This window comes from Artemia sp. Qi Xiang Cuo, chromosome 2, assembly GCF_049724085.1.
Source record: "Artemia sp. Qi Xiang Cuo chromosome 2, ASM4972408v1, whole genome shotgun sequence".
NCBI lineage: Eukaryota > Metazoa > Arthropoda > Branchiopoda > Anostraca > Artemiidae > Artemia > Artemia sp. Qi Xiang Cuo.
Window position 1 is genome coordinate 20141866 of NC_142795.1, and position 27194 is coordinate 20169059.

The 27194-nt window shown below is 35.7% G+C and overlaps 1 protein-coding gene across 1 annotated transcript in view; it reads right to left on the reverse strand.

Annotated features, from left to right (window-relative positions):
• Positions 1 to 4327: 4327 nt before the first annotated feature.
• The window catches only part of LOC148954984 (glucosamine-6-phosphate deaminase-like), a 41506-nt gene continuing 18639 nt past the window's right edge, over positions 4328 to 27194 (reverse strand). The window contains exons 3-6 of the mRNA XM_089099561.1: positions 21837 to 22019; positions 12731 to 12915; positions 9721 to 9894; positions 4328 to 4528 (exon numbers count right to left, since the gene is read on the reverse strand). Coding sequence (XP_088955687.1) covers positions 4478 to 4528; positions 9721 to 9894; positions 12731 to 12915; positions 21837 to 22019 — 593 coding nt within the window. The 3' untranslated portion in view covers positions 4328 to 4477. The remainder of the gene's footprint in view (positions 4529 to 9720; positions 9895 to 12730; positions 12916 to 21836; positions 22020 to 27194) is intronic.

Genomic DNA, 27194 nt, shown 5'->3' on the forward strand with positions numbered 1-27194 from the left:
TTCAGATGCTGTCGTGCAAAAGAAAATATTCTATGGAAGAATGCTTGACATTATCATGGAAAATGATTCTCCAACTTTGGATTATTGTATGAGACTTTTACTTTGTGGGCCAAATTGTATTCACTAAATTTGCTAACGTACTAATTAAAAAAAAGAAAAATGATTTTGTGGATTTGCTTTTCCACACTACCTAAAAACATTTCATAATTACAGCTAAACATGTAAAAAAAAAACCAGGCACCAAAAACTCCTAGCCCTTCATTTCTTTCTTTTTTTCAATCTCACTTCAAAATATTACCTTAACAAAAAGTGTTCGGCTCATTATATCGTAATCAAATCTCCACTAAAACCTCGTACTTTGACGAAATGTTAAGTCTAGATGCTATACGAGAATGAATTTCATTGGTTGGCATGGTTTCGCCCTATATTTTACTTTTGACCAATAAACTGCGCCGGGTATATATATATATATATATATATATATATATATATATATATATATATATATATATATATATATATATATATATATATATATATATATATATATATATATATATATATATATATATATATATATATATATATATATATATATATATATATTTATATACATTTGACACAACCCCACTTTCAGCCGCAATGGTTCTTGCTGGTGAAAAATAGCAGGATAGAAAAACTAGTTGCCCTCTCAGAACCCTTTCAACTCTTGACAAAGACACTGAGCTTTTAACTTCCACTTGAATGAGATTCTTCCTAAAATTCTATGATAACTGGCGGTAAGAAAAAAAAAACCTGTATGGCGAAAATATGAAATTTTGTGATTTTAAAATTATTTTTCAAGTTTATTTGCCATCTAACATTTGATGGTTAAATTTTCATGTCACTGTTTGTATATTTTCCCCTTTTCTCTAAAAGGATGTATATTTGGTTATGGTAATTACTATTTTACACCTTAGGAATGAGAATAAACTGGAACTCGATTTTTATGCATGAATTTTTCCCATTTATTTTCCGATTTTCACTTCATATTGGCACGGGTCACTCTTAGCTACCGTTTATTACCACACTCTTTAATTATGTGTTTTTTTTAAACAGAGTCAATGTTTTATTAGGTTATTTTTTGAATAAAAATCATCGTAGCACCTTAACAGCAAAAATTATATTTCCCAGATTAAAATAAGTTTAACAGTTTCCGCAACAAAAAAACGTCAGCCCACAATACGATTCTCATAAGCTTGTGTTTTATGGGTGTTTATTTATTATAATGAATATTAAACATGTATTGCGCTTGTAATGTTATTTGTGGAGGGACGGCAACCATCAATCTTAAATTTTGCTTATTTGGAATCAATATAAAATAGAAACTATTTTTAGTTATAAATGTTCCTCAAAATTATTTATTTCTGAGCCTTGCTTAATATTGGCACGGGTCACCTTTATTAAGGGCAGAAATTATTAGGCCATTAATATACAGGTGATGTACTACCCTAAACTGTATGCAAAATGTTGCTGATTTTGTATCGTTGTATGGTTTCGTGAAACCATGGGCTACCGACTGTGGTTTGCTTTCATGGTGCAGTTTTAGTCTCACTTTTGCAATTAGTATCTTCTGAAATCTTTAAACACCGATTTTGTCGAAAATTACACATCACTGAAGAAAAATGTTCTAGCTGTGATTTATCTTACATTACTACGGGTTTGGCGATTATTCTAAATTAAATTCTTATCCAAACAGCAGAATAACTTCGAGCCAAAACGAGATGTGGTATTTTGGTGATACGAAGTAGAACGAGCAAAATTCTAAATCAATACAGAAATGAGAGAATTCAAAGCTGAAGATGGACTAGATGAAGAATCGAGCTGAGTCCCAAATCGTTTCAAAAACAATCTAAGCCTTATAAACAAGTCCATATTTGGTTCAAAAGCAGGCTATGGGCATAAAGTGGGCCTCTGGTCACTCCATCGCCCCCATCTATTAAATATTAGCTTTTTGGCAGAGAGGTGGGGTTTTTGTATCTTATTTGAAGTAAAAGCACAAAATTGTTTTCAATCTGTATCATTGGGGTCGCGAAGTAAACCTATGGCCACAACTCACTTTCAACTTTCTACAAAAAGGTAGACTTAGAGGCACAAAGTCAGATGTTGGTCCCTCTGTCACTCCTTCGTCTTCTCCACATTAATTTTTTATTTAAGATATAGGCATGCTGCAATTTCTTTGAAGTGGAAGCGCGCAAATACTTTCGATTCGTATTACTGGAGACATGAAGTGGGCCTTCCTGCCCACGAAGTGGGCCTTCCTGCCCACGACTCTGTCAGCTGTTTAGCAGAAGGCTAAGTAGGAAAGTTGCATGTTACTTAAGCCAGAATCATGCAAAAGATTTCAATACCTTAGATAAAAGCAAATAAAAGCAAAAATGCACCAAAGCGCTCAGATCCACTTAGAGTGCATGGAACAAGCACCCCTTTTTGCCAAGGAGACAGAGGGGAGAAATTTGGAAGATGTAGGCCATTTCTGAGCTCCACCTACCTTTTACATTAAGTATCCGGATTTGCTTCAAATTCTGTAGCCAGGTACCTACAGCCAAGAAGTCTTTGACCAAAATGGTTCAGACCGTTAATCTTTGCAGCTCTGGCACTATCAGGTTTCAAAGTTTCATTCCTTGGGAAATTCTCTTCTATCTTGGCGAGTGACTTATAAGCAAGAGCTGTAAAGTCTTTTCTTCTTGAGGGGTTGCATACTTGTATTAATTTACTTCAGACATATTTATTGTAAGGCAAACTTTTGTTCAAATGGTTAAGCAGCGATTATGAATAGTAATGCAGCCCCTGATACAGATTAGCAAGTATGAAAAAAGCACCTAAGGATCAATCAATTGGTGATAGAATCAGAATCAAATGGTTTTTGCTGTCAATCACAGTGGGAAACGATACTATGTTTCTCGATATCCATGTAATGCAGCCTGACTTTTGACGTGATGCACTCTTTTAAAAACCAACATAGGTTGGGTTAGGTTTTGAGTTTTGGGAAAACTAGTTAAGTATTAGCTTGTGTTCATTGTGTATTTTAAAAGCAACACTATTGTGAGTTTAAGGCAATAGAGAATAAGTTTAGGTTTGAAGCAGCGTGCATGGGGACCTTCTTTATGGAACATGCAAGGCCCTATCCAGGGGGGGGGGTGTAGGTTAGGGGGATTTACCCCCCCCCCCCAAAAAAAAAAATGTTTGTCCGACTCGTAAAAACATAACAAAAATCAATATAAAAAATTTTTTGATGTGTTTTTAATGTTTTTGTTTGTATACCCCCCCCTCCTCTTTTATAGACCACCCCCACGAAAAAACCTGGATACGACCCTGGGAACATGTCGCCATTTTTTGAAAAAAAATTATTCTAGAGTTATAACATTTTAATAGTCATGAGTTGTTGAAAAATATAGTATTTAATCGATGGCGAACAGATAATACCAAAGTGTTGCAACCACACTTTGTTGGCCAAGGTAAATAAAATTTACTACAGCACGTCACATTCCCCAAGCAATATAAATCTTATTCCTGCTCTGTTTTCTGCACTGCTGCATCCATCCTGCTCTGTTTCATTATATCTAAACTACATTTAGTACTTAGAGTGATTGGGAGGGGGGGGCAAAAATCAACACTGGGGTTAAAAAAAATAGGGTTATGGGGTTAAAAAATATTTTCCACCTTTCTTCTCTAGGGACACCACTTTACACAAAACAAAATTAAAAGAGGATATGACGCATGCTTAGGCATGATATATTTGACAAGATGAACAATTTAAAGATTTAGTATACCCCCCCCCCTGCGGACATACCTGGCTTCATTAAAAAATAAATTTGAAGCAATAGGTGAAGTTTCTCTCCAATGGATAAAAGATGTGATAACTAAATCCAGTGCCTGCAAATCAATTCGTCAAACAATAGCCTAAAACAAAATTATGTACAATAAGGTTTTTTTCAAAGATATTGTTTAAAATTTAACCTAAGCAATCATTCTGGCTATATAATAGCTAATATAAGGAAATGATTAACTGAATTTCGGTTGGATATCATCATGTTTAATATTTGACGGTCTCAGATGATGATTTTTTTTTTCACCTCATATATTTGATGATTATCAGAATTTACGTTTGTTAAATGCAAAACTTTTTGAAAGTTGTTCTGTAATTTCTTAGAATCTTTGAAGTCTTGATCTACTTAGTTGCACTCAGAACACATTTCCTTTTTTCCCTATCAAATTACTTTGCCTATTTCTTCCCTATACACTAATTCCCTATTGTATTAAAGGCTAAATAAAGTTTTCATTATTTTCTATATAGGTTATATTTGAAAACAGAACAGTTACTATAAAAATCAAAGTCACCATTGAAATACCGTTCTTATATCATGGCTATTTATATCATTATATCGTATATTTATCAGCAATTATAAAAGCAATTCTATCAGAAATTATAATCAGCTCAACTGCTGGTAGTATAGCCAACTGCAGCGAAATGAAAATTTGCCAGTTCCTGGAAGAAAAAACAGTTATTAAATACAAAATAGGCATCCCTGCATGAAGAATTCAAGATAAACATTTAGAATTAGGAGAAGCAGAAATTAATGGTCAGTTCAGATGCATAGGATTTTGACAAAATCCTTTAAAGATTTTGTGCTTAAGGGACAAGATTATTTCTTAAAGGACGAAATGACCTTATGTTTGAAATTTTTCAAGTTGGAAGCAAAATCATTACATGTTACAAGCATATACCTCAGAACTTTTTTGAAGCTGAGGTTTTCGTCAAGAATAAATAGCGTGGAATCATCTTCATTTCATATGAAATCATATGAACAGTTTGGAAAAAAAGCAGTATGACCAGCACTAAGGAGTCAGCTTGCATGGGCGCCCATAATCTGAATTCCCTGGGGGGGGGGCTAACCTCGTCTAATTGGCACTTTTAATGCTATATAATAGAAATCTGACAACAAAATAAAAAAATAAGGCACCATCACTCAGCCAGGGGGGTGGGTGCTCCCCTGCTCCCCCTTATGGGTGCCCATGTCAGCGTGTGCTGATCAAGGAGTATCAATTTAGGAAGAGGGACAATCTCCCTTCCCTTTAGGAGATTTTAAACTCACCTCCCCACCCTAGATCTCGAAAAATACTTTTAGGGTATTCAATTTTTTTTTTTTTTACTGAAACATACCTTTTTGTGTATTGAAATTGCTTTTTTTTTAAGTTTGCCCCGCTTGATGTTGAAAAATATTTTCTGTCTCCTCCCCCTAAATTTTCGAGAAAAAATAATCCTTGTTTGTACAACAATGAATATCCAATCTAGAAGATGACAAGTAGGAGACTGGCAGACGGCCTGAAATAGTCTTCACGTCCTCACACTAATGTTCACAACCGGTCTAGCTTTTCTCAACACCAAAAGTTTTGTGAGCAAGGACATTTGAGGAATCGGTTTCCGTCTGTCATTTTGGCTTCCGCAGCTACCTTACATTCTATGTTTCACCAAATTTTCCCACTACAGGAAGTCCCCGCTTACGGGGGCCACTTTACAACATCAAATAAAAAACTTTCTTTAATTCAAATTCTACGAAAAGGCCACTAGGATTTTTAGGTTTATGCCCTTTTCCTACTGAAACCTCGAGATTACTACAGTTTATCCCTAATTTTGCATATTTTTTTTATATAATTTGCTTATTATGTCAATTTATTTTGAATTAATAATCCCCAGAACCTAATAAAACCCGTCCTATTAATATTGTACACTGACTCAACGAAATGTAATCCCGTGTGTATTCCCGACGAGTTGGAAGAGTGTATTTGTAAAACCAAACTTCACAGATTTTTCAGAAAACTTGTTTTGTCTCTAAACAGCTTTCATCAAAAACTTGCAAAATTTCGCTATAGTATTTTTTAAAAATACTATCCGTCTGTTCTTAGTTTAAGATATATAACTCAATATTTGAATTATAGTCATCTAACTTTACCCAGCACAATTATAAAGTTAACTTTAAAACCTAAATGGAAGTAAGAATTGTATATATTTAGAATTTTCTTTTATTTTTGATTTACATTTGGCAAAAGATTGAAAATCCAGTTTTGCCAAACGGCATACTAAGTTGAAATGTATACAATTCTTAGGTGTATACACCTAATGCTGGTCTCTGAAAAAATGAAAAGTTACGATATCTGATTATATCCTGGATAGAACAAGCTGTGTTTTTTTTATATTATTATTGTTATTATTCATTTATTGCCCTTCAAAAAAAGTTACAAAAAGTACAATAGACGGAGTAATCACTAAAGAAAACAAAAAGAAAAAAAAAGAAAAAGAAGCAAATCTGAAGAAGCTTGATCGTAGGTGCTTTTTATCTTTAACTGTAAAGAATTTCCAGAAAGGAGAAATATAAAGCAGATTTGGAAGGGCTGTGGCGTTGTAAATGGATGCTAGAAGGTAACGGTTGAAACGTAGTTTGCTTTTTACGAATACTTTGCTTATATTGCGTCAAAGATAAAAGCATAATTTTTGCTAAAAGAGCATTCATAAATCGACAAATATAATTTGAAAATCAGTAAAAATAATTAAAAAAAAATAATCTGCATTCTTTCATAAATATCAGGTTCAAACAGAATAAACTTAGACTTTTAATTAAAATCCAAGTTTCGTAAGTTAAAATCAAGCTTGTTTTGGATGTTTGTAGTTGTACTGGGCAGTGGGAATTCCCTGATATTAAAACACAACTCTAGTTCTTTTGACGCTTTCTTTAGAAACGCATGAAAAACTGATGGATATGAAAGAAACCTTCTTTTTTGAAGGAATTTTCTTATCCTGAAATCCATATTCGGGGTTTGTTTTGTTAATTTTCTAACCAAAAATGGAGTTGGTGGCATAATAAATGGCATGGAGTTTTGTAACCATTGCTCGACAGTTGTCTTCTGTCCCAACAAAAAGAGTATGGGAAGCTGATAAAAGCTCATCTCCCTGAAGAAAAACCACCAGAGCCATCTAATGCTAACCAAAAAAACCTAAAGTTAATTGGAAAAACAAACAACTAAAGATATGATTTGTATTTTGTTGATAATCTCTTTTTTTGAACTACTTTACGTTTTGCATACTAACATGCTCTTAACTATTTAATGACTGATAAAAGAAAAAAAATTGGATATTAAAGAATATAACAAGCCTTGGATATGAGGCTTTAGATATAAAGGCCTTATGTCAGAAAAATTCAGGTTCGATCAAAATAAACTTTGACCTGTAATTGAAGCTTTGACTTAAAACTAATATTAAGCTTGTTTTGTTTTGAATACTTCTTTTGAATACTTCTAGTTGTGGGTAACAGTACACTGTCAACGAAATTCGTAGTTTCTAATATTAGTTAAACCCATATTAAACTGCCGAATTTTCTTTTCTTATCAGTTTCGCATGCATCAGAATGATACAAATCCTCATACAAATAATATAAGAAAAAGCTAAAAGCAAAAGAGAAATACACAGAAAGTGTAAAACATCGGTAGGCACTAAATTACACATGTTTGGTAAAAAAAGATACAGGAAAGTCGACGATATTCTGCAACAAAAGACAAAGGTATTAATTTTAATTCTGCGCTTTCTTCTTTTTCTTTCCTTCTTTTTTTCTTTTTTTTCTTTTTTTCTTCTTTTTTTGTGTAGTGGAGATTTAGCTTGAATAATGGAGCATAAACATTAAGATGTCTTGTTGGTGTAACTTTTGTAAGATAAATCTTTCGATCTCCCCGGGCTCTGCTTCCCTGTGAGCCACACATAAAATACAAGAATATCATTAACCCATTCCAGACCGTAGTGCCACAAAATACAGTTCTGGAAGTGTAAAACAAGGCTTTAAAAATTAAAACTTTGGATCTCGTTCCAGGGCTGATAATTAAAAACCAAATTTTCACCCAAATTTCAGGCTTTGAAAGAGCCCAATCATGCGCAATTAGTAAAAACATAAAAATGAATACATTTTACATGTTGTCAGTAAATATTATGGATTATAGGATACTCAAATGTGCTTGAAATGTGGGATGCCTACATTTCAATACTAATAACGACCAACCACAAATCTCGAACCAATGGATCCCCCCTACAAAATAATGCACTAAACTACTCTGCTCTTGAAGCTAAAGTATATATTTTTCACAAAGCTTCAGGAATAAATGCTGTAACACATGACCAGTGTTAGAAAATCAAAATTCGTATCACAATACTCCAAGATTTAAAAAGCTTAAAATTTGTATTTGTGCAATAATGTCATTTCTAGATTGAAAGCTTCGAATAGAAATCGGTAGATAAGACACTTGGAATTACCAGCTACCTATACAAATCGCACCTAAAGTAATTTGAACGAAAATTCTAGTCAACCTTTAGTGCAAAAAGCGAGGAGGGGGCACGGGGGGGAGGTCTCCCTCATTAAGCAGTATTTTTTATCCATTTTCGATTTTATGTCACCCCTTAAGTTCACTTGGCAAACCTATTATTTAAATTATTTACAGATAGGGCTGGATAAATACAACATTTTTCAAGCTCAAGACGGCTCGTATTTACTAAAGACACGCATTGTACGCCATCATTTTAAGCTAGAATTATTTATAAATCAAAACTCATTTTGAGCCCTTTTTTACGCTGCTGTATAAAATCTGAAGTTAATAAAATTAGAAGCTAATTCAATGAAAATAGGCCTTTCCAATATCGTAGAAATGTTATACTGCGAATTTAACACAGCCTCTTACAGTGATAGGCTGTATACGTATTGTTTCAATAGTTCTAAGTTTATGAGGAATCCAAGAATTTGTGCTCAAAAGCACAAATCTTTGCTAAAATAAGCCCTCTTTTGATAATCTGGCATCGCTAATTTGATGCAATTGCCCTTCACAAAATGAAAACAGACACACCTGATTATCCATGCTTCTACACACCTGCGTAACCCTCATTATAATTTCACTCCGTTGTAGGATTTTCTCAGTTTAGACATATTTAATAACGTACAGTAAAAACGTTATACTGTGCGCCAGAAATGACTCTTAAACTGGTAGGCTAATTTCATAATATATCTGTAGCTTTACGGTTAAAAGACATATTGAATTTAACTAATAGATTAGAAATATATCACCCCATTTTGGCAGATATCTCAATCCATTTTCAAAAATCATGCAAATTATCTTTACTTATACCTTCTTATGAACAAACTTAAAATCCAAGAATATTTCATATTTAGAATTGGCACAAAATTAAATTTTGTCGCAGCAAATTTTGTATTACAAACCTCATCAAAAGTTTTAGAAAGACATTAGAGCATTTTCCTTTTATTGGCAAAAGTAAAGTATTAGTTCCATTCTCTTGCGGCAAAACTGATGCAGTAATGCTGTAACCCTTTCCTCTCAACTCCCATATTTACGCTCATATTTTGATACTAAAGTAATCTTCAAGTCTATTCCTTAAAAAATTCAGGGGGAAGGGGTATAATTAAAAAAGTAGAATAAAAAAAATTACGCTTGAAAGTTGGACAAGCCCCGACTTTTCGAACTGCGTCTGGGATATATTATTGTCGCTATAGTCGGACGTAATTCTGCTCTCATGCAAAAGTGTAAACTAAAGTAACTTGGGTCATTATCATTTCAAAGTTTAGTTACTTTACCATCTATTCTTCATTTTATTTTATAATTCATAATATGCCTAATATGTTTGATAATTACCTTGAAATATTTAACAGTTTTGACTCTCAGCTCCATTGTTGCATTTTCATCACAGACCAGTACAGCCTTAGGATGCATTTGAAGTGCTGAAACTGTCCACATGTGATTGACACCTTCCTCAACTGCTTTAGCAAGTGCCAAAGCCTTGTGCGATCCTGTGATCAAAATCATCACCTTAAAAATATTGTATTAAAAAGTTATGTATCACATCAAGGTAGTACGAAAAGGTATAAAAATACTTGAGATAATACACTAATTAAAATAAGATGTTTCTTATTTTAACTAATAACGGGGTAAGGGGAGGCACATATACTCGAGGATTTTGTTTTTTTCTTTTTAATCCCACATCCTCTCCTCTCAGTGGCACCAATATTTGAAAAAAAAAAAAAAAAATATTTAGACATCTACAAAAGCTAAATGCCACCTACACTTTAATTTATTAAAAATAGCAGCCGAACAATGGTCTTCGCATTATTGTACTACTACCTCTAGACTACATTAAAAAATGCTCTCCCGCATTGAGGACATCCTCCCACTACAGGAAGTCCTCGCTTACGGGGGCCTTTTTACAACGTCAAATAAAAAACTTTCTTTAATTCAAATTCTACGAAAAGGCCACTAGGATTTTTAGGTCTATTACCTTTTCCTACTGAAACCTCGAGATTACTACAGTTTATCCCTGAATTTTGCATATTTTTTTATATAATTTGCTTATTATGTCAACTTATTTTGAATTAATAATCGCCAGAACCTAACAAAACCCGTCCTATTAATATTGTACACTGACTCGACGAAATGTAATCCCGTGTGTATTCCCGACGAGTTGGAAGAGTGTATTTGTATAACCAAACTTCACAGATTTGTTGAAAGTTAGGTCCTTTTGGTCAACCAAAGAAGGACCACAAAGCTTAAATTCGTGAGTTCCTGGGCCAAGGAAACTCTAATGCACAAAGAAAATTGGTTGGCATAGACACCCCAAAGATTGGGACTGAGAGCATGGACACCCCAAAATGGGACTTGAAAAGGGCCACCATTTTTTTCTTGATCGGGTTGAAACTTAAAACAGTAAGGCCCTGAGCAAAGAGAACTCTAATATCCATCCACCCACCCACCCCAAAAAAATCAGGGACACTGCCCCCGCAAAGGAGCCTGACAAACAGTCAAAGCATCTTACGCATAGAAATTCCTGGGTCAAGAGGATCCCAATGCAAAAGAAGAAATTAAAAACTAGAAACCGAATATGGAGTCAGAAAACGCCGAAAAAATCTTATTTTTCGGAACTGTTTGAGACCTATATGTGTAATATCTTTATATCTATATCTGTAATTGGAAAAAATGAGCGTGGGAGGGGGCCTATTTGCCCTCCGGTTTTTTGGTCTTTTAAAAAGAGTACTAGAAATTTTAATTTCCGTTCGAATGAGCCCTCATGCAATATTCTAGGCCCACTTGATCGATGCGATCACCCATGGAAAAAAAATTAAATAAACACGCATCCGTGACCTTTCTTCTGGGGAAAAATACAAAATTCCACATTCTTGCAGATATGAACTTAAAGCCTCTACAGTATGGTTCTCTGATACGCTGAATCTGATAGTGTGGCTTTCATTAACATTCTATGACTTTCAGGGGGTGTTTCCCCCGTTTTTGAAAATAAGGCAAATTTTTGCAGGGTCGTAACTTTTGATGGGTAGGACTAAACTTGATGAAACTTATATGTTTGAATTCAGCCAATTCTTTGATGTATCTATTGGTATCCATACTCTGTTTTTTAGAGTTTCGGTTACTATTGAGCCGGGTTGCTCCTTACTTACAGTTCGTTACCACGAACTGTTCGATTCAGCAAAAACGACAGTTTTTCATTCAAAAACCTGATTTTGTGTTTGCTTTTTTGCTGAGCTATACGTTCTATTTAAAATAAAGCTGGGTTTCAATCAAGACGATTACTTTTGCATAATAGCTCTATGTCAAAAGAAACGTGCGATTTAAATGAGATTTATTGATTTATAATTTATTCAATGTTTATGTCGCTAATCCAGCTCCCCTTTTATTCAACTTGGCTTGGTTTGTTTGTCACATGTCTTTTCTTTTTGTTTTTTATTTGTGACAAAAATAAATTTGGAAAGGTGTTCTACTGCAAACTATGATATCTAAAATATTAAAGTACAGATCTTGCTTTATCTATAATGAATCTCTAAATGTAATGTTTTCTTCCTATTTAATGGAATTTTAACAGGTTAGCCGGGAAGTATTTATTAAAAATGAAAAATTATTACAGAGTATTAACATGGCAATGGGAATATCTTCTTTAGCAATTGCTACAGCTTAATTCAGACAGGTTGATTTAAATTTTTAAATTGCCACAATTAAAGACCACAGGAGTTTTAAAGAAGATGATTTATTAAGTGATATACAAGAAGTCTCACCCACTTTGCTGAGCTGGTTTTTCTGTTTGTGCGTATCGGCTGAAGTAATTCAAATGACTTTGTGACATTTTCTTTCACAAACTTAGATACAAACCGTATTTTGCTACCTTATTTGACTCTTAACATATGTTGATTTCTTTTCTTTTCAAAAGGTATTGTGTCTCCTTTTTTATCCATAGAAATGGTTGGGAAATGGGACTTCAGATGCCAACTATTCTTTTACTGTTTTTTGGATGCCCATACAGCATTCATTGTACAACTGTCCTCTGCTAACCTTAAGCTTTACCTTACAAAGGAAGATAAAAACCAACAAAGGAAACATTACAAAATTACAAAGGAAAATTATAAAATTACAAAGGAAAATTAGACCTTGGTATATAAAAACAGTTAAACATAAGTGTATCTTTCCGTCGTTTCGTTCAAAATTGAAAAAAAAACGTTTGTTCGTCAGAATGTGAATTTGGTTTTTCTGTTGGCATGCAACGCTTCAAGTCATCCTAAACATTCAATATACTGATATTGAACCTTGCGGCACTCCACATGGAACAACATTTTATTTAAAACTACGCTACTCATACAAAAATTACCTCTTTTGCATCCATTACTGTGCCAACTCCTACGGTTAAAGCTTGTGTTGGAACCTTTGAAATATCGTTATCAAAGAAACGAGCATTTGCCAATATTGTGTCGTAGGCCAGAGTTTTCACACGTGTTCTTGAAGTTAGTGATGACCCAGGTTCATTGAAAGCAATGTGGCCATCCGGCCCGATACCTTAAATATGGTGCAAACTTAAACTGTTTAAGTAAATCATTAATCGTAAAAAACAGTCTCTGTCCTTCCTGTTGCAAGAGGTAGGTTAACTTATTTAAACGCTGGTTCATTGAAAGCCATGTGGCCATCCGGCCCGATACCTTAAATATGGTGCAAACTTAAACTATTTGAGTAAATCATTAATCGTAAAAACACAGTCCCTCTGTCCTTCCTGTTGCAAGAGGTTGACTTATTTAAGCCCCCGGTTCTAAAAGACAAAAAAGCACGAACAATGTACAATTTTGTAAGAATCAGACAAATATGAGACTATCGGAAAAATTGCGAAAAATTACTTCATTAATTCATTAATTGAAAAAACGCCTCTTTGTATTTATTGTTGCAAGAGGTTAAATTATTTCAGCTCCTTCTCCTAAAAGACAATAATGCACGAAAAGTATACGATTTTCAAAGAACTGGAGCTATATGTCGCTTTTTCTAAAGCAGTGTTCCCAATCGGCCTGCTACCTTAAAAATGGTGTAAAATAGACATCACTTTCCCTATACACCAAGATATTGAGAAAATCTTTTTGGTGTTTTCATTAAAAAACACCTTCTTTTTCGAAAAAATCGAAAACAATAAAATTGCAAACCATGAGCTTTAAAAATTGCATTTTGCCCCCATCACCTCCTCCTTACATTGTTGTGAATTATCGCCCCTGGTTACCAAATAAGTAAAAGTGGCTTTTAGACTCATTTAGCCTAATATGCATTGAAAGCTAGACTCTCAAACTTTTACAGTGAATGTCAGTAATTTTGTTCTTATTTATTCTTGTTCTACCAGAGTATGGCTAACTATCCATACTCATCTCACATTTTGTGTGTTGTCAAGTATGGTCTGGCGACTGTTATTATCGGAAGGATTATCTAAAGATGCTTTTAGGAAATCCTTTGAACGATAAAATAAAAAAAAGTTTTCTTAACTAAAAGTAAGGAGCGACATTAAAACTTAAAACACACAGAAATTACTCCGTATATGAAAGGCTCAGTCCCCTCCTCAACGACTCGAATTTTTTATTATTTTAAAAAATAAAGTTGTGAGACAGAGTCAAACTTTAGTGTCAAGAGCGAGGCGTTGAGGAGGGGACAGTCGCTTTCTTAAACAGAATGGTTTCTGTTCGTTTTAAATTTTAACGTTGCTCCTTACTTTCAGTTAAAAAAAAACTCGTTTTTTTATTCAATTTCTGAACGTTTTTGAATTAATGCAGCTTTGATTTTGGCTCACCGTACATGAACAATTAAAACAAAATTTGTATATTATATTTTATTTTTTTTGGCTAAACTGCTTTCTCGAAATTGTATTCTGACGTAACTTGCGTATTAACGTACATAACGAATTTGTATATTCTTATGTTTTTATTACCTATATTAGGGGATTCGCCCCCTAGTCATTTCCTTACTCTGTACGCTAAAATTCGAATTTTTTTAGAATCACAAACCCCTGAATCACAAAGGCCGGTTAATTAGAATAGATAGTTCTTTTGAAAGCACTGAAAAAACTTTAGCGTAAAGAGCGAGGTATAATTTCTGTTCGTTTTAAGTTTTAATGTTGCTCCTGAATCTCAATTGAAACAAAACTTGATTTTTAATGTAATTTCTGATCGTTTTTTAAACAATGCCGGGAAATCTGGGAAAAATTCATAGAAATGTCCTTCTCCAAAGGAAACTTGCAGCCCTTTCCCCGGGAACTCTGGAGGATTAAGTCTTCCTAAAAGACATATTTATTAAATGTTCGACTATGCTGAACAAAATGTTTATCTCAAAATTTTGACTGGATGACTGGGGAAAAAATGAGCATGGGAGGGGGCCAAGTTGCCCTCCAATTTTTTTTTTCACTTAAAAGAGCACTAGAACTTTTAATTTCTGTTAGAATGAGCCCTCCTGCGATATTCTAGGACCATTGGGTCGAGACGATCATCCCTGGAAAAAAAACAACAAAAAAACAAATAAACAAACAAACAAACACGCATCCGTGATCTTTCTCCTGGCAAAAAAAAAAAATACAAAATTCCATATTTTTGCAGATAGGAGCTTGAAACTTCTATAATTGGGTTCTCAATTCAATTTAATTCAATTCAATTTATTAAATACTACAATAAATACATAAATACACTTAAGCGCTAGAGGTCCCAAGAAGCATAGCTTGTAGAGGACCTCCTATCAATCACAAAATCCATACAAAACAAATCAGGGAAGGAAAAAAAAATACAACCATATCTCAAAAATATAAACACAATGCGAGAAAAATCAACAAAAACAAACAACAAAAAACACAAACAACTGTTATACAAAAACCTTTGACTTAATTTTATCTAAACTGAAAATGTCCAGTAATTTATTAAAAATCCAAACCATTAATAATATTATTAAACAGCGGGGTTCGAATCTCATTCAACATAATGAGAGAGGAGAAAAAAAAACTATATAAAGTAAAGCGGAATAAATAGATAAAGCAAAATGAATAAAGAAATAAACAAAAAAAACGAAATTACTTCAAGCCTTAGAGAATATTTTTCTGCAAAGAGAAGAAGGGATTTTGATAAGAGAAAGTTCACTGGGTATAGAGTTCCAAAGAGCAATTGCTATATAAATCGGTGAACTCTGAGCTGCTGAGGATACCCTTTCAGGCAGCCGAAATTGGTGAACAGAGCTCCGAAGCAAAGTCTGGCACTTAAGTGTTCATGCTCGATCGAAGTAGGATATGATGTTCGGAAGATGTGAGAAATTGAAGGCTCGATGAGCTAGTTTTAGGTTCTGCTTCTTGATAACCACATCTAAGGCATCTAGACCTGTATCACTGTAAAGATCAGCTGTAGGATAGAGTCGCGGTAGGCGAAAAGTTGCCTTCACGGCTCTATTCTGTGCTGTTCGGAGTTGCCGAAGGGAAGAATAGTTAGTATTGCTCCATAAAGTGCAGCAATAAGAAAGATAAGGAAGGACACATGCATAGTAAATAGAAAGCTTTATATTGAGAGTAAGAAATTGATTAGCACGATGAAGTTTAGACACTTGACGAGAAATTATAGAATGTGTATAGGAAATATGAGTTTTGAAAGAAAGAAAACAATCAACATGCACACCAAGAAGTTTAACACAAGAGCGCTGGGGAATTATATCAGTACCATAAAAAACAAAGATTGTTGGGGAAGGTTCAGATATGTGGCATGGGGTTCGAAAATGAATAATGCTACTCTTAGAGCTATTCAACAGCATCCCGTTCTGCTCACACCAATCACGCACATGGTTGAGCAGAAGCTGAGCCTTAGCAACAGCAGAGGGCAGATCATTGGAAACCACAAAAAAATTACTATCGTCTGCAAACATAACAGTGTGGGTATCAAGGTTGGGAGATGGAGGAAGGTCATTAATATAAATAAGAAAGAGGAGTGGTCCCAAAACTGAGCCTTGAGGTACCCCTTTGGAAACCGAAGCTAGATCAGAACCTTTCCCATCATAGCACACAAACTGAGATCTATTAGACAGGTAATATTTAAACCATTCAAAGTCAATTCCCCGAACTCAAAGTAGGGACAGTTTTCCCAGTAAGACAAAATGATCTACCATGTTGAAAGCTTTATAAAAATCAAGAAATAGTCCTAGAACACAACGACCCTTGTCTATGTTAACACGCACGAATTCTGTAATGTCAACTAGTGCACATGCAGTAGAGTTTAGGTCGGAAGCCATACCGGTGATCAGACAGAACAGAACCGCTTCCAGCTGAAGCACCCGTAGACAGGAATGAAAAAAAGCCTCTTATGCACAACTTTTTCAAGTAATTTCGAGAAAATTGGGAGAATTGATATAGGTCTATAATCTGACACTAAGCTGAGGTCACCCTTCTTAAAAAGAGGGATTACTTTTGCAATTTTAAACAAATCCGGGTATATACCTTTTGAAATAGATAGATTAAAAATATGAGTAAGAGGTTCAACAAAATAAGAAGAAACTGACTTAAGAACATGGTTTGTTGGTTCAAGTGCATCAGCTGTATTACTGCTTTTGAAAGAGGAAATAAAATCACAGATCCCTATATTTAAACAAGGAGTTAGAAAAATACTTCTCTCTGTTGGTAAACATTCGCCTAGTTTCGGATAGGAGGGTGTCTTAACAGTTGGTAAGGTGGTAAAGTAAGAGTTGAACGCACTAGGTACAGCTGCTTTTTCAATAGTTGAACTATCTGCATTCTTGAAGGCAGTAGGCTGTTTCTTTGATTGTTTCCTACGAGATAAAGCTTCATTAACTACACTCCAAACTTTCTGTAAATTACCTTTGCATTCCTGAATTTTCAACAAAAAAAAATTCTTCTTAGCTAGTCTAATTGTTGATGTTAATACATTCCTATAGTGCTTATAATTTGATAAATTATCAGGATCAAGGCTTTTGCAAGCCAGCTTAAAAAGCTCTGACTTCTGAATTGTTGATCTCACAAGACTAGGAGACATCCAAGGCATCTTGGGTTTATATTTACTTGAAGATTTTACAAGGGGAAATTTTTTTTCAATTAATGTTGTCAGCCGACTTATTAATGAGGCTGAAGCCCTATTAACATCATCAGAATTCATTACCGAACACCAATCACTAGCACTAAGGTCAGAGATAAGGTTATGAACATTGCTCTGACTGTAAATTCTTGTATAAGACTTAACTTTGGTATCTTCTTGGCTCAGCATTTTTATTTTGGGAATATAACTGTGAATTAAAAAATGGTCAAAAAGATCAGAGAAAATAATACAAGAGGAAAATTTAACATCATTTTTAAGAGGCGTCAAACTTTCGTCAATCAGTGTTGTAGAAGATATGACTGGATCAACACGAGTAGGAAAGAAAATGCCAGGAAGAAGGCCAGAGGAAGAAATCGATTCAAAAAAACGGTCAGACTCATTACACACCCTATTTTCAATAAATTGCAGTTAAAGTCTCCAAGCATAAAAACATTTCTTGAAGCGAGCTTATCAACTGAATACATTTCATTAATTAATTCAGAAAATTTCGCAATTAGGAAAGGTGGAGGCTTATAAAATAAACAAATAGTGTCACAACTTACTGTATCACATGGCAGATCAACAATCAAAGCATACACACTTCTATTATTTACGACTGGATCAAAAATCTTCTCAAGATCTGTACGTCTCACAACATTAAGATTACTTCTGACAAAAAGGGATATACCACCAGAGCACTTAGTTAGAGATCTAGTTGAGTGGTATGCAGTAAAACCTGGTATGTGATACACAGACATATCATCACTTGAATACAGCCAGGTCCCTGTGAAACCTACTACATCATAAGGGCAGTTGATACCACCAATACATTGCAGAACATTATCCCATTTGTACCTTAAACCTTGCACATTCAAAGTAAACACATTAAAGTTTTTAACCGAAGACATTGAGGGCAGCACTTTTTCAAAGTAATGTTGATAAGAATGGTAACAACAGTCAGACTGATAGAGATTTTAACAGAGGATCATTTTCACTATCATAACTAGAAACAAAAGGTGAATCGAAACCGGCTGAATCTAAAAGAAAAAGTTTAGTTAGGAAACAAAAAAAATCTTGAGTACCATCCATTTTCATTATCCAATATTAGGAAAAGTGGTGAAATAGATAAAGCTAAGTTAGTGTGGACAGGAAGAATACAGCATGGAAAATAAGTTAAAAAAACAAATTGCATGTAATAATTTTGATGACAAGGGAAAAAGAACAAGCCAAAGAGAAAAAAAAAGAAAAGTTGGCAAAAAAATAACTAAGCAGATGAAATTTTGTTGTAAAGGGAAGAGTTATGTTAAGCAGCACTAGTCATTCTGAAACAAGACTGGCAAAAGATTCTTGCAAAACAGGAAGGGCATTAATGTCACCAATGGATGATATTTTGAGTACCCTACTTCCACTTTTAACAAAAATATCACCATTTACAGCCCATGCATTATTCCTGCCACAATGAGCTTTAGCTTGTGAAAGTAAGGTAAGCCTAGGTTTAGTCAAAGGCTCATTAATGACCACACCAGATCCTTTCAAGTCCTTATTATTTTTGAGAAGCAAGAAACGTGCTCTCAGGTTGCAGAACTCAATAATAACTGGTCGATTTTTATTACCAACTCGTTTTCCAATACGTTTCACAAACACAATGTCACTGGTTCAAAAGACTAATGCCAGGAAACTTATCTTGGCAAAATGACAAAAACGTAGGCTCAGGGTTGTGAAATGTACTATACTCAGGTAATCCCAATATAATGAGTTGATTTTTTAATCCTTACTGCTTGATTTGATCAGTTTGAGCAGTAACATGGTGAGCAAGCTTTTTTTCAATGATTGCATTTTTAGCACAAAAGTCCAAATATTCAAGTTGTGCACTGACAATCTGTTCAATGTCTTCCTGGATGAAGCCTGACATCAGGTCGTTTACTGCCAAATTAAGGTCAACTTTGTCACCTTTCATAGGCATGCCAAGGGATTGAACTTGTGACTTAATGCTCTTTGTAACAGTAGTAAGCAGGGATTTAAAGACATTTTCTTCAATGGACTTTGCCATCTTCTTCAAATTAGTAATATCTGTCTGGATCTCAGGCGTTGCAATGGCAGGATTACTTGGGTTAGCAGGCCTAGAATTAGCAGCAGCAGATTGGCTCCTGGTAGACATTTCAAAGAAGCAATATGAGCAAAGCACAGCTGAATAGAGAAACCAAGCAAAAAGCAGGAAGCAAACAGATACTAAGTAGCTACAGGATTGTTGGAAATTAGTAGAAATTGGAAAGAATCTTACCCTTAAAGTCTCCTCTTTACCGTAGGGGTATCGTTGGATATACTTGTCAGTTGTAATAGGGACAACTGATGAACCCACTGATACCAATAGTTGTCGTTCTTGTTAAAAACCAATGAGATATAATTCAGAACATATGTTTCAATTTTCATTAAGATTCTATCACTTTTAGGGGTATTTTCCCCTTTTTTAGGAAATATGGCAAATTTTTTCAGGCTCGTAACTTTTGATAGGTAATACTTAACTTGATGAAACTTATTTGAAATCAGCATAAAAATCCAATTCTTTTGATGTATCTACTGGTATCAAAATTCCGTTTTTTAGAGTTTCGGTTACTATTGAGCTGGTTCACTCCTTACTTACGGTTCGTTACCATGAACTGTTTGATTGTATACCGAGCGATCACTGTGCAAAAGAAAATGGACCGATTTAAATTTTTAGGGCAAAACTGAATAAAATAATAAGAGGGATAGGTCACATTTAACGAATGAAGCTCGACAAATTGCCAGAAAACGGGCTTACTGTTATTCCATATGAGGCCAAGCAAATAGTAGGACTTTCTCAATGGTTTAGGAAAAGGTCATAAGAAAATTCTTAAAAGAAGTGCAACTTCATAAAGCTCAGAACAGAGTAGGGTCTAAGACGACATTTTGAAGCTTTCAACAAACTTAAAGTAAGAGCAGGTAAAATTCTTAAAAGTTAAATAAAGACATTCAGGGTCATTCTAAAGACATTCAGGGTCTCTGCATAGTGGGGAGCTACAAATAGTGAGAGTCGTTTTCTGACACATAGTTGACGTATTTTATTTATGATTCATGATTTTGACGAAAATCCTGCGATTAAATTCAGCATATAAGAGAATTCTATTGCAGAGCTTTCAAGCATTTTCAAGAGCTTTTTTACAAAAATATGAAATTTCGTGTTTTGCCGAGAAGGATGTTCACAAATGCGTATTTATTTGATTGATTGTTTCCTTTTTCATAAGGGTAATGGTATCAAATCAATAGTTCTAGACTATCGGAGGTAGGCTCATTAGAAAGAAAAGTGAATATTGTACTGATCTTTTGAATTACCTGAAAAGATATTGCGGAAACAAAGTAGCATTTTCTGTCAGTTTATGGCATAAACTGCAATTTCTGCCCATATGGTATCAAAATCCCATTGAGTGAAAATTCTGAGATAGTCAGTCGGTTTCAATTTATCGAAAAAACTATGTATTGAGCTTTTCAGTTTCAGAGACAGTAATGCCTCATCCCGGTACATTCGTTCCTAAAGATGCACGTACTTCCACAAAATAAACAGTTAACCTGAACATTCCTTTTAAAGCTTCATTTGACTAAATTTCTTCATTTCACGCCTGACAAGATTATCTACAGTAGTGTGCGATTGCGTATCAGCCATTATGTAGGAGGACCAGCGGATCTTTGTGTAGGCAGAGGTACTATGTCTGAAGCCTTAAAAATACACTTTTATGCCCAAGAGTAAGTTTTGCGGAGAGGGTTAGAAACTGATCTCTAGACCCTCTTAATTTCTGGGGATATCTTTGGTCTAAGCTTCAATATCGCTATTGGTGAGGGGGAAGTAATAGCGCCCCTCCCACGGCAGAAATCTTTTTGTATGTAGTATGAAAAAGATTACATTCACATGCCTACTCGCAGAGAGGTGGTTGAATGAGGAGTGGCATCAAGAACGTCGCAAGAACATTTCTCAGGTGGGGGAGGGTTGGCAAGCACTGCCAGGAGCTTTCTTTTGCATAGTTTAAACGGTAATATTTCTCATTTCCTATTATATTGAATGTCTTCTTGTTTCCTTGAGAACGTCGCATGCCCCCTCCCCTGATGGCGTCCATAAGGAACAGTCCTATAAAACAGGTTTTTTCAAAGAATTTGTCTTTAGAACCAAAGACCTGATGACCCTACAGACAATTTATAATATTCCAACCCCCACACAAAAGAAAAAACAAACAACAACAAGCTCAGTTCCAGGATATTTATCATTAAATATTGTCTTTATTTAACCCGATTAAGGGTATCTCCCACATGTAAATTCACTTTTCTTTTAATTTTAGCATATACCTTTTATAAAATTACTCTCCTTACTGCTTAACATCACCAACACCTTACCTCCAACAAATAAATCTACTCCTCCAGCCTTGCTGATTTTTTCCTCATATTGTGCACATTCTTCAGTCAGATTGCTTGCATTGCCATTCAATATATGGACATTTTCTGGCTTCATATCTATCTTACAAAAGAAATTTTCCCACATATAATGATGGTATGATTCAGGATGATTTTCGGGTATGCCTAAAATATAATTATATTTAAAGTAAGAAGATGGTTAAAATAATTTTTTGCAGAGTAGTGAAGGAATTAAGTTCTGAGACCATACTGGCACTTCGTGACATACAAAAATTGAAGAACAAAAAGAATTAAGAAAACAGAAAGACAGAACAAACAGGGATGCTGGCGAATACAAAGCCGATATTTTAGGAAGGACCTCCGCCCAGCCGTCTTCAGGGCTCAAAAAAATTATATGAGCTATAGATAAAAACTAGCTTATAGACAAGCGCCTGAAAAACAGAACTCAAATAAAAAGACCATTCAAAAACTGGATTTGTTAAAAATTCTTTCCTTAACTCCAAATGCAAGTCTTCTATTAATTGGATTTGTATTAAGCGATGAATTGATCTTTTTTTATAATTAATTTAGAAAAAAGAACTTTTTCCGAAAATAAAGTGTTTCCAAGGAAAGTAAAAAGCTACACTAAACCAAAAATAAGCGGAAATAAATTCAATTAATAATTGCAATTTCAGACGATCAGTATCAGTAAATTGATGAGACCTAAAACGAATAGAAATAACAATTAATCATCAAGTTAAACCTAAAACAAAGGGAAAATACCACAAACAGGAGTAGGGCTAATGTCCCCTAAGTCTTCAACAGGCCAGGGCATCATTTTAGCTTTACTGAGAAAATGTGCTTCATTTTACTGAAAAAATTATATTTCAAGGCTAATCTGGTTTTAAAGTTAGTTGTGATTCCTGTCACCTTCACTCCGTATCAAAACCTTTAAACGGCTTGAATTTTATTTGCATTACATTGAAAACGATAAATACGATTTTTGAACAGTGAGGTTTTTTTTTTCAAAGCTTGAACAAGAACAACAAAAAAGAAACAAGTTTGACAATTGAGATTCTATCAAGGTAAGTGATTCTGGTGAAGCGGTGGAGGCACTTAGTTTCAGATGCTGCGAGTCGACGATTGTCATCCACCTTCAGCGTCCATGTTTCACATGAGTGAATTGCGATAGGGATGATCAAGGCATCGAAAAGTCGTGTCTTAAGCCGCAGAGACAAATCCTTGCTTCACCAAATGGGCATAAGGGCTTTGAAACTGGAACTCGCGAGGGCGAGACGTCTTTTAATGTCTATTGAGTGACTGTTGTCGCTGGTGATCAAACTACCGAGGTAAGGGAACTCGTTGGCCCACTGCATACTCTCTCCGTTAAGTTTCATGTCTGGCTTAACTGTATCCCGCGGCTTTCGTGAGCAGGACATAGCCTTTGTTTTCGATGTATTTATTATCATTCCAAAAGAACTAGTGGCTTCGAGGACGTCGTTAGCAACGGCTTGTAGATCCTCGAGTTTTTCATCCATTTCGTCGATATCGTCGGCGTAGGCTAGCTTATCTGTCTGATCACCCCCTACATGTACGCCGCAAGCTGTTTCCACCAGGGATGAGACTTTTGTGAGGAAGAGGATGAACAGCTCTGGATACAATAGACATCCTTGAAGGACACCTGCGGACGTCTGGAAACTGTCAGTGCGACCTTCACTAGTCATGACGCGACTCCCAAATTTTGAGTACAAATTTTTCACAAGGTCGACTAGGTTTCGTGGGATTTCATAATGGAGGAGGATATGCCATAGGACATTTCTCAAATAAGGTCAAATGCTTGCCTAAAGTTGATAAAGAGCTGATACAGGTCGCGACCGAATTCCAAGTATTTCTCTAAAATCTGGCGAACAGTGAAAACTTGGTCAGCGGTCGATCCCACCGGGCGAAAACCGGCTTGGTATCCTTGGATGACCAGGGACGACATGGCTCTAATCTGTTGGAGTATAATTCGGGTGAAGATTTTGGCAGTTTAACTTGTTAGGGTAATAGGACGGTAATTACCACATATCGCCTTTGACCCCTCCTTGTGTAGCGGAACAATTGTGGCTTTGCAAAAGAAGTTGGGAAATGACCCTCTTGCCAGGCAGCGGATACAATCTTGGTGAAAAGATCTATAAGTGGTTTACACCGGAATTTCAGTAGTTCTGCCTGTATTCCATCCAGGCCAGGGACCTTGTTAGTCTTCAGCGCTTGGATGGTGTTTTTGACCTTAGAACGGAGAGGAGGTGGGCTAGGGTCTGAGACAGTAACAGGAAACAGGTTCAGGGTAGCAGGGTTTGGAAGGATATCAGGATTGAGCTTTTCCTTGAAATGCTCCATCCATCTCGACCGAATACCTTCTGTGCTTCGTATCTGGGAGCCGTTTTTATCTAGGAGTGCACAAGAATTGAGACTTTTCTTGCTTGCTAGCTCACGAACTCTCCTTTACATAAAGTGTGAGTCGTCTTTCTTCAGATTCACAGTGTTCGCATTTGTCTTTTATGTAGGGGCGATGGGCTCTACGGGTGGCTTTTTCTACAGCACGCTTCAACTGCTTACATCTATCCCTCCTCTCTCTGTCTGACCTGTTATTGTGTTTTCGTTTCTCAGCACATAATAAAGTAATTTTGTTGGTTATCCAGGGCTTTTTATCACCTTTTTGGTTCCTAGGACGGACATCGCTACTTCACTGATGATCTTAGAGGAGCCTGTGACCATTTTATCGATATCTTCTTTAGATAGAGTTTCTAGTAATATCAGAAATAAGGTCCGATATTTGAGTAGACAGTTCACCGATGTATGTTTGGCGGGTTTGAGGGTCTTTGAGAAGATGCGTGTTGAAATGAGCGGGTCTCTTATTCAGCTTTGCGGAAGATTTCAGACGTATCTTTAGTGCAGACATGACTAGGGAATGGTCCCTGTCGAAATGACCACCTGCGAGGCTGACGGTATCTAGCATAGAAGATATCCGCTGCCTAGAGACTAGCACGTAATCAGTAAGATTAAGGGTTTTCCATCCGGCGTGGTCCATGTCACCTTACAACGTTCTCTGTGCTTGAAGAGAGTATTGGTAATGACTATATCGCCGTCTCTGCAGAATTCAATGAGGCGTTCTCCCCTCTTGTTAAGTCGTCCAAGGCAAAATTTACTCATAATATCTTTATTTCCAGTAGAAGCGTTACCAAAAATAGCATTGAAGTCACCAATGACAACAGCTAGGTCTTTTTTGGGAACTGCGACAATTAGGCTTTGCAGTTGAAGGTAGAAATTGTCGGACTCTTCATCTGGTTTGCTGCAGGCAAGAGCGTAGACTTGTACGATCGTCATTTTGATCGGTGATCCTTTCAATCGTGTTATAATCAATCGTTCTGACACAGGCGTTACGGAAATCAGGGATCTTCGTGCCTTACTCGACATTAAAAAGCCAACACCTTGGAGATGGACGTCATCGGTTCTCCCAGGCATTATCAGACTAGTGTTACCGATCCTTTCTTCACCAGTGGTAGGGAGGTGTGTTTCTGAAAGTCCCACAATATCCCATTTATATCGGTTTAGTTCATTTAGGACGAGATCTATTTTGCCTTGTTTAGCAAGCGTCCTAACGTTCAGGGTTCCAATAGATAAAATCAATTTAGGGGAAATCATAGCCTCCAGGGTCGGAGTTGTCAAAATTGTTTAAGGGTATCCATTCGCAAGATTTTCGGTCGTCAGATCGTCGGTCGCCCCGGACGCGGTAACTTCACCGGTTTCCCCGGACGAAGTTTCTTCGTCGGTTGCCCTGGACAATCTGGATACACATATTGTCTTTGAATATAGCTCAGCACCCCGCCCCGCCCCCTCCCAATTTTCCTTAAAAGCTCCAATTTGGTACCGTTAGCCGTTCCTGAAATATTGTAGATACAGCCTTTTGACAAAGCAGATGCATATAGTATCTTTTGATTTAGTTCAACATTCTCTATTAGTTTCAACTTAATACTTCTAGCTACTCATAAGATTTTGCAGATACACCGTTATGATAACATGGATGCACAGAGTGTCTTTTGATTCAGTTCAACATGCTCACAGACTTTCAATTTAATATCCCTAACCGTATATTGCAGATGCGGACTTTTGACAACGTGGATGCACGTGATGTCTTTAGGTTCAGTCCAGCGTTCCCTGAAAGTTTCAACTTAATACCCTGCAAGCACATAGTGTCTTTCAGTATAGTTCAACATCCTCCTAAACATTCCCTAAAAGGTTCAAATTGATATCCTCAGCTTTCCCTGAGATATTGCAGAAACGCGTTTTGACAGCCTATATGCACATTGTATATTTTGATTTAATTCAATATCCCCCTCAATAGGTCTTGACATTTTCAGCTTAATACCCTTAGCCGTTCCTGCGATATTGTATATAACCTATTTTGACGACCTGGATGCACACAATGTCTCTTGATTTAGTTCCAAATCTCCCTCAACATTCTCTAAAAGTTTCAACTTGATACCCTTAGCTGTTCCTAAGATCTTGCGGATACCCCATTTTGGGGACCTGGACGCAAAGAGCGTCTTTTGATATAGTTTTAACATCCTTGAAAGTTTCAACACAATACCCTTATCTATTCACGAGATAATGCAGATACATCCTTTCGAAAACCTGGAGGCCCATAAAGTCTGCGGATATATTTCAAGATCCCCTCAACATTCTTTGAAAGTTTAATCTTTATACCCTTAGCCTTTTCGGACAACCAGGATCAAACACTTCCCCACTTTTCTATTTTAAAACCTACGTATGAGCAATGGGCAAATTGCATAATTTACGGTCCTTGCCCAAGGGCTTTGGGAACCATGGGAACATCCCTAGAGGGATATTTATTGAACCTGTTGACTATTCTAAACAATATTATTGTCTTAAAATTTTAACCCAATGTTTTTGAGAGTCAAGGGGGGCTGAGCAGTTTAAAAGGGATCAAGAAGGGGACACTCGAATCAATTTAGAATCTTTTAGCTACTACAACTTTCGGTTTCCGATCGAACAAGCAATCTCAGAAGTTTCTACCACCCCTCATTCCATAAGAAGTGGCATGGCAAAAAAAGAAAATAGATGGAAACCTTATCGCTATTTATTTAGGCAACTCTACTGCGCAATCTATGATGAGAAGCAACGTGTATTGAGTCTCTTTTATTAAATTATCATAAATAAGATTTCTTATTCACTAGTTAAAAATTATTCTTGTTTGCTTTGTCTTTTTGTTTACTTCATGATTTCGTTCTTGTTTTTTTTTATGACAGTGAACTTTATAGTTTCAAACTGTTAAAACAGAAAATATTCGACAAATCTTCA